The 8,689-nt window shown below is 47.4% G+C and overlaps 1 protein-coding gene across 1 annotated transcript in view; it reads right to left on the reverse strand.

Moving 5' to 3' along the window:
• Window positions 1-8,689, reverse strand: part of NCOA1 (nuclear receptor coactivator 1) — a 170,117-nt gene that overhangs the window by 32,745 nt on the left and 128,683 nt on the right. Inside the window, exon 11 of the mRNA XM_018566828.1 lies at window positions 7,555-7,699. Within this exon, the coding sequence (XP_018422330.1) occupies window positions 7,555-7,699 (145 nt within the window). The remainder of the gene's footprint in view (window positions 1-7,554; window positions 7,700-8,689) is intronic.

An 8,689-nucleotide genomic window follows, 5' to 3' on the forward strand; every position in this document is an offset into this window, starting at 1 on the left:
GGTCAACCAAAGGAGCACGCACGGCAGGCTGACAACATTGCCGCTTATCGACAGGAAGCGGCTTAGCGTTCTCAGCTTTCATCAGGAAGTTCCGATCCTGGCAGGATCTCCGGGTAAGAAACTTTGTAACAATTTTAGGAAAATTATTCTCAAAAAGCTATTTGCTTATAAAAACGGTATATAGTGAGAGATGATACCAAACATCCCGGGAAATAGATTTTGGGTTTACATACAGTTTAATCTTACAAGATTCACATATCAAAATTGTCAGAAAGTAACCTTGTGTTGCCCATGACAACCTGTATCTTTTATATTATCCAGCTGGATTGGTTGGCCCGGGCAACGCAGACACTTCCCTTTAAGACGCTCGAAAAAAAAAGAAGAATTAAAACCGTTTAGGATCTCTGCAGGTTGCACTGAAATTTGGAAGAGGCCCAAAACTTTCTCTACCCCTCCGAGCATGAAAAAACTTGCCGAAAATTCTTCCGACATTCCTCCCTGCTGATTCCCACCAGTTGAGATTTTCATATCAGATACTTTAACCCGTCAATTACCAAGTAGGAGAATGCCAAAAAAAGTCCACAGCTGGAAGCCTACAAGGCCGCTTTTATCAAAGTTGTCAGGGACACAAAGTATTCTCGCCACCCAACAAAGTGACCACGTTCTTTTATTATGTAACCCAAACAGGAAGAATGAACCGGAGAGCCGGATTGGATGTCATGGGTGATGAGAGCGCAGGTTCCTTTCCGGCCAAGTACATGGCTATATCACATTGGACTGCATAGGGCAGGGGGTAGGCAACCCCGGCACTCCAGCTGTGCTGAAGGAGCAACATGTTGGAGGAGCAAAGCATTAGCGGAGCCAGGAGCAGGAGCAACACAATGGAGGAGCAAAGCATAGGAGGGACAAAGCATAGGAGGAACACGGAGCAACACATTGATAGAGCAACAGATTGGAGGAGCAGAGCACTGGAGGGGCAAGGAGCAGGAGCAACACATTGGAGGAGAAACATGTTGCAGGAGCAAAGCATTGGAGGAGCAAGAAGCAGAAGCAATGCATTGGTAGAGCAACATGATGGAGGAGCAGAGCACTGGAGGAGCAAAGCATAGGAGGAGCATGGAGCAACGCATTGGTAGAGAGGAGCAACGTGTTTCCCCCTGGGAAAGGCTTAAAGGAGAACTATGAGGGGGGGAGGGGGGGTGCTTTTCACTCACCTCATAGTTCTTGCCGAACTGTGACAATGAGACTGTCACAGGTCGGCTCAGTAGATCGGGAGGTGAGCGAACACATACCGGCGTTCGCTCACTTCTCGATCCTGTCACTGCTCTCTGCCGTGACAGGGGAGGGACTGGATTCCCCCCTACCCGCTCCGATCCTCCAGCGCTGACTGGCGGAACGGACGGGGGAGGGGGCGGGTAACAGCTGGCTCTAGATAGGCAGAGCCAGCTGTCAGTCACGCAGCTGGGCGGATCCCGGCACAATTGGCGGGATCCGCTTCAGCTGCGGCGTCTCAGTATACCGCGAGCTACAGCTCCCTATATACTGAGCCTAGGGTGACGGGAGGACGCTAGTTTGTGTCCTCCTGTTACCCTAAGGAGAACTATGGGGAAAAGCCTTAACCCCATAGTTCTCCTTTAATCATAGAGATGGTGATTAAGCTCCCCCTGAGTTGAAATGCATTGGAGGAGCAGGTGTAGCGTCTGGCGGACACTTGTTTGTGATGCACGGGCCGCCTATGGAAATGGCAAAGTTTATTGTAAAACAAAAAGAAAGGATTTGGCGGAGGTGCGGCTTCTTTGGCCTTTGGTTACCCATTCTGTAACCTGAATTTCTCTAATAAGATTGCCTACAAATTCAAACCGAAGGCAGCCAATGGAACCTGAATAGTTAGCGCAAGGCAGACTATGGATTCACAAGGAGTCAGCAGCGCTCCTAGACAAACTGTGCACAGCAAATAATTGTACGAGCTGAGGATCTCCAGCGTCCTTTTTGGTCTATAGCAGTAATCAAATCCTCCTTTGACGCCGGCGTGTGATAAACACGGCACAGAAGGCCATTGCCATAGACTCTGAAAATATTTGCCTTACATACACGATTGCTTCTTTGACTGCTAATTTCTGTAACTCTGTATAACATTTCGGCCTCCGCCAGCCCTGATGTTTGTTTATATAAGGCTGAATACCAGGATATGACTGCATCACATTTCTGAAAACAAATTAGAATATACAGTAAGTAACATTCATTTTTTTTAATATAAATATAGAATCTCGGCAATGTGATGGGAGGAATTTACTTTTCCCTGCGGAGAATATGAGAGCGCAGTTTCATAATATAAAAAGGAGGAACTGGGGCACCGAAAACCAGATGCAGAAAAAAAAAAAAACACTGGCGAGCATTAAAAGGAACTTAGATCAGGATGCCCTGATTATCTATAATTCTATCGGCATCACAAACACACACCGATTCCGGCTTTGGTAGGGTCCTAAATGACCCCGGTGAGTCCTGGTACATGGATAAGTTGAGTATGTGCTGTAGGGTGCCCCTCTCTGATTGACAGTTGGAACCTAACAATCAAGGAACTGTATGGTGCACCACCTAGAACGAGAGGGTGACATACTGGTCTGTACCCTACAAAAGAAGAGAACAGGGTACGGCGCATATGCTCAACCACATGCTTAAAGCTCATCTCCATCAAGGAAAAACAGTTCCTTCCCCACCACACTTTGCTGCATCTCATCTATTTTTTTTTTTTATTACCGAACAGCCCTAATTACTTTCCTAAAACTCCAGTCATGTGAGTGCCGTGTTCCAAGTCTTATTTCTTCAGGTCTGCAGTGCCCATGTGGCTTCCCGATGACAAGGGTCCTCACATGGTCCTCAATGGTTTCTAAAGCCTTCCAGGATGACATCACAATGGGCGGATGCGATACCAGTTGGCTGGGCAGCAGAGAGCAAAGAAAGGAACTCCCGATCACTGAAGTGAAGGAGTAGAGGAACTGCCCCCATCTGTTGATGTTGAAACAATTATGGCTGCTTTTGACTATGGCGGAAAGCCTCGCAATGACTGCCCAGAGGTGAAAGGATAAATGAAGGGGCGTCCCGAGGCTGGGTGCCACCCGGAGCGGTAACCGAGTGTCACCCCGCCGAGACGTCACTGCGCAAGCACGTGACGTCATTACGCGCGCGATGACGTCATCTCCCACGCGCGGCAGTATTCTGATACCTGCCGGCAGCCATCTTGGTGATGGACGCCGGCAGAGAGAGGAGGGGACAGTCACCCGGCGGGATAAGGTATGCCGCCGGGTCCCCTCCTCTCTCCTGATACCGTCGGGCGTTCAGTCCAAGACCGAGCGCCCGACTTTTCAGAGGGGGGTGACACCAAAATGACTGTGAGTCATTTTGGTGTCACCCCTCCAATGGTGTCACCCGGGTGCGAGCCGCACCCCCCTTGTGACGCCACTGGATAAATGCATCTCACAATATCCATTTTATTTCCTGGCATTTCCTCTCAATATATCTTATTATTAGCTCCACAGACCATGCTAGTAAGCTAGGGTACGCATTGGGTAGTGTCCCATCCCTATCTGGAGTTGGGCCTTCAGAAACTATGCTGCCAATTTCTTCTTACACCAATGGGCATGATGCACTGGTTCCTACATGAGTCTGGAGGTCTCTTATCTCATCTTTTATCCCTTCAAGCAAGCATAACCTGCACAGGCTGCTGGATCAATGTAAAACGCAGACCATCCTCTTGTTCAAGAACCTTTTCAAACGCCTGATCACCAGATCAAACATGTTCTTCAACAGCAATACACTGCTGGATCCGGGTTGATACAAGTCTGAGGTCTCCCTTAGTTTAAAGTAATCCCTGGGAGGACACGGCCCTACACCATGTTCCAACTCCACTTGTCAACTCGAATGGCAGACCTAGCAGTAGGACCCAGCAGCAGAAGAGGTCTTGCCAACCTCTTCAGGACTCCTCCTCCCCCCACAAACAGCATCCTTTTTCCTAAATGGACCAAGATTTCCTCCAATTAAGTAGTAACAGTTAGTCACCTTCAACTGGATTTGCACTGCAATGTTGAAGATGTTTCGTAGCTCACCCAACCCACTTCTGAGTTCTAATAAGTGTTTATATCACATGGGTAGCATAGACACCTCTATCCAATCACCATGGAATGTGTCTAGACAGATGTTGCTTGTCCAAGGATGCCGGGCTATATTTCCAGACACTTGGTAAAACTGGATTGGTTGAGCTACAAAATGTCTGCACCATTACAGATCAAGTCCAGTTGAATGAGACCAACTACTATTAGCTATACCATGACCTGAACCAATAAGAACCTTCGAAGACAATTTTCGCCAGTTACAGGGTCTCACTATTATGGAACGAAAGAGGCCAAGGAAGAGCCATTTTCTAATGCTGGCAACACATTCTGTATAACGTGTTTCCCCCTGGGAAAGGCTTAATCATGGAGATGGTGATTAAGCTCCCCCTGAGTTGAAATGCATTGGAGGAGCAGGTGTAGCGTCTGGCGGACACTTGTTTGTGATGCACGGGCCGCCTATGGAAATGGCAAAGTTTATTGTAAAACAAAAAGAAAGGAAACTATATAACATTCAATCCAGGGGCGTAACTAGAAATCACAGGGCCCCATAGCAAAATTTTGTATGGGGCCCTGTGATTTCTAGTTAGACCCCTTGAAGAGCCCACTTGAGATCCCACAATTGTTACGCCACTGATTCAATCAATGCTTGTACTGAATCTATGAAAACATTGCTTGGTTCGAGATGTTCCTCTCTGTCACCTCAAGCCCACCCATCTGTGTGTACCGACCAATCTGTAATTGGCTTATGCTGAAACTGGTTTTACCTCGGCAGTCCTTCTTCGAGGCCATCTGTCCTACATACAGCTAGCCACTATGGGAAGAATCTGCAAAACTTGCCCTTTAAAAATAAGGTAAAAAAAAATACAGAACAGCAAGCCATCGTGAAAAAAAATGATCTTCGGTGAAAAACCCAAAATGTTTCCTTGTTAAAAAAGACCAGAACAGAAAATGTACTTTTGGTTTGTTTAGCGTGGTTTCTATAATTCACTTCATGGCCAGCAGCTGACTTAATGGCAATACCAGTAAACTGCAGCGCAGGGACCCCCCCAACAAAAACAGCCAGTAAATATCTGGATGTTGTGCTGGAGAATTATGGCCCGTAGGGGGACGGTGCACTGACTGGAAGGGTGAAAAAGAGCGCAGCCTTCAGCTCAGTCAATATCATATATCAGCAGCATCCACCTCCCATCTGGGCCATCCATCAGACTGTCCTCCAAAGCCAGGACAAAATTAGTATTAATGTTCGGGCCTCTTAGCGGGTCACCCATACAAATCAATGCGGCTGTACTGTGAGATAGAACAACAGACCCTTATAGCCTGTAGATCATGGCGGAAAGGGGGAGATTTATGGGGACCATCGTGTATTAAATAAACCTTGAGAGTGAAGACAAGGCTGCAAGAGGAGATGTTTTTGCCTTTGAAAGCTGTAATGCGATCAGCTCTGTCTCTTCATTTTTCACTGCGTGGTCTCTTTAGATGGAAAACCGTCACCGTCTAGAAATTCAGTCCACGGCAATGTAGGACAATGGAGCGTGGGGCTTGTGACATTGCTCCACCACCGGCCTCACCATCACATGGGCCGTACCATAGCCAATTGCTCCGACATAGCTTCACATTCACTTTGATGTAGTGTTGGATAAAGCGGGAAGGGTTAGAACAGGGGTGCCCATTAGGTAGATGGTGATCTACCGGTAGATGTCAGAGCTGATGCTGGTGGATAAGGAAGGGGGGGAATGGCGGCCCCTTTATTCCATTTTGGTATATTTATTTAGCTGTGCACACATGATTACCTATTAGCCCGAGTCTGCTGAGCCGAGCTCCCCGACACCTTTCTGGTGGATACTGGGGGTTGTAGTGCTATGTATTACATCAAAGAATATTAGTATACACAGCAAAATACAGCAAGGTGAGCCAGGAGAGAGAGCAAGGAAAGACAGCCAGGAGAGAGAGCAGACACAGCCAGGGGAGAGAGCGAGGAGAGACAGCCAGGAGAGAGAGCAGAGACAGCCAGGAGAGAGAGCGAGGAGAGACAGCCAGGAGAGAGAGGAAAGACAGCCAGGAGAGAGAGCGCGAGGGAGGTTTTTTTTCGTTGGTAGATCTCATGTAGCTCGTCATTTGAAAAGTAGATCTTAACACAAAAAATTGTGGGCACTCCTGGGTTAGAACATCTGTCAGAGGTTAAAGAGGATTTGTGGTCACATCCTTCTTCAGTGGACACTGAGACATAAGATCGCTCCAACAGGACACGTTTCCCCAACAGAGACCAAGAAGGCAATAAAAACAGAGGTTCTAACCCGTAAATGATACAAAGAACTAAAACTGAAATATTAGTTTCAGGTGGCACTAGACATGTAAGCTGCGGAACAGTTCGGTTTGGAAATTTCGGGATTCGGATCCGAAATTGAATTTGGTTTGGGTTTCGGACTCGGACGACGTCCGAATGTTCGTAATACTGAGACGCCGCAGCTGAAGCGGATCCCGACAATTGTGCCAGGATCCGCCCACCTGCGTGAGTGAAGTCTGGCTCTGCCTATCTAGAGGCAGAGCCAGCTGTACCCGCCCCCTCCCCCGTCCGTTCCGCCAGTCAGCACTGGCGGAGCGGGGAGGGGGGAATCCAGCCCCTCCCCTGTCACGGCACAGAGCTGTGACAGGATCGAGGTGAGCGAGCGCCGGTATGTGTTCGATCACCTCCCGATCTACTGAGCCGACCTGTGACAGTCTCATTGTCACAGGTCGGCTAGAACTATGAGGTGAGTGAAAAGCACTCACCTCATAGTTCTCCTTTAATACTAAAGCTGAAGCTCACAGACCCGAACGACATTCAGGATCTGAATTTCCGAGTTGTATTCGGGAGCTCCTGAATGCCATTCGGGTCTGTGATCCCTATACATATATTACTAAAGCTGAGGCTCCCAGACCCAAATACCATTCGGGACCCGAATAATTCGGGAGCTTCAGAAAGCTGTACGGGTCTGAGAGCCATATTAGAGCTGAGGCTTCCAGACCCGAATGGCATTCGGGAGCTCTCGAATGCTATTCGGAAATTCGGACTCCATTTGCGTCTTGGAGCCTCAGTTTTAGCATTATGTATATACAAGTAGTATTCTATAATATGAGTGAAGATTTGTAGCGGCAACATTGTGACCCAAATCTACATAAAACTACACCTGAGGCTCCCAGACCCCGAATGGCATTCGGGAACTCCCGAATGCAAAAAGAAAAATTCTGATTCAGACCCATTCGGATGCATTAAACCGAAAAACACATCTGATTGGCCAGAAAAGTCACATGTCCGATTCAATTTAGTTTTTGAACGAAATTCGTAACAGGAAACTTGGATTTGGACGCTGTGGGTTTTCAGAAATTTTAGATGTGTCCAAATTTTGATTCGGAACCAAAACGAATGGCGCGTGTCTAGGTGGCACCAAGATCAAGGCATACGTACTGTTCAACCCTGAGGGTGTCCTGGCCACAGTGCCAGCCTGTAGAGTTGGAGGTAAGATCCCCGTCTTCATCGGTAAACCGGTTTCCGTCCGCTCAGAAGACCCGAACGGCAACATCTGCTCGAGCTGCTCAAACTCCTCCGTGAACTACAGAAAAAAACAAAGACAGAAGCCATTGAGACATGAGAGACTATTGGGACATGTCATCTATTAGAAGTAAGTCCTTCCCTCCACGGCATATACAACGTCGTCCACCATTACAGGGACACAACGTAGATGAGCTTCGGAAAGTTGGCCTCGCGTATTAGAATTGTCCAAATCACATCTCCAGAAAACTAGCCTGACATGTTTGCTTCCCTTGGTGCTCTATAGACATGACGTGGTCTCCTAGATCTGGCTTCCATCTATGATCTATAGCCCTGATGTCTGACTTGTGGCCCTCTGGTACTTATGGTACAGCTCTCGGGGCCCCTCAGGGTGCTTACTGAAGTCAGTTAAGAAACATATACGGTATACGTTATTCTGGCTTTCTGGAATGACATTTTATGGTTTATTTTCTTTCACGCGATCTTACTTATTTTCCTGTGATGTCCGTCCCTTTTCTCTTTTTATGTTTTTTTGTCCTTTGATCTTTCACAAAGGATCTTGTATAAAGTAATATCAGCTGTAGCAAAAGTAATTAAGAGGGTTATAGGGAGAGCAAGTATGGAATCCTTCTTTTGGTAAAGGGGTTGTAAAACAGCAGTGATCTCTAGAAGTCTCATGTAATGTTTCTCCAGTCTATAACTGTCTCCTAGAGTATGCTCCTAGTGTCCAACAACTTCTGCAGTCTCTGACCATCTCCTGTATCATGTCTGCAGTCTCTGACCATCTCCTGTATCACTTCTGCAGTCTCTGACCATCTCCTGTATCATGTCTGCAGTCTCTGACAATCTCCTGTATCATGTCTGCAGTCTCTGACCATCTCATGTATCATGTCTGCAATCTCTGACCATCTCCTGTATCATGTCTGCAGTCTCTGACCATCTCCTGTATCGTGTCTGCAGTCTCTGACCATCTCCTGTATCATGTCTGCAGTCTCTGACCATCTCCTGTATCATGTCTGCAGTCTCTGACCATCTCCTGTATCGTGTCTGC

The sequence above is a fragment of the Nanorana parkeri genome, unplaced genomic scaffold, assembly GCF_000935625.1.
Source record: "Nanorana parkeri isolate BGI_ZX_2015 unplaced genomic scaffold, ASM93562v1 scaffold980, whole genome shotgun sequence".
In the NCBI taxonomy this organism is placed as follows: Eukaryota; Metazoa; Chordata; class Amphibia; order Anura; family Dicroglossidae; genus Nanorana; species Nanorana parkeri.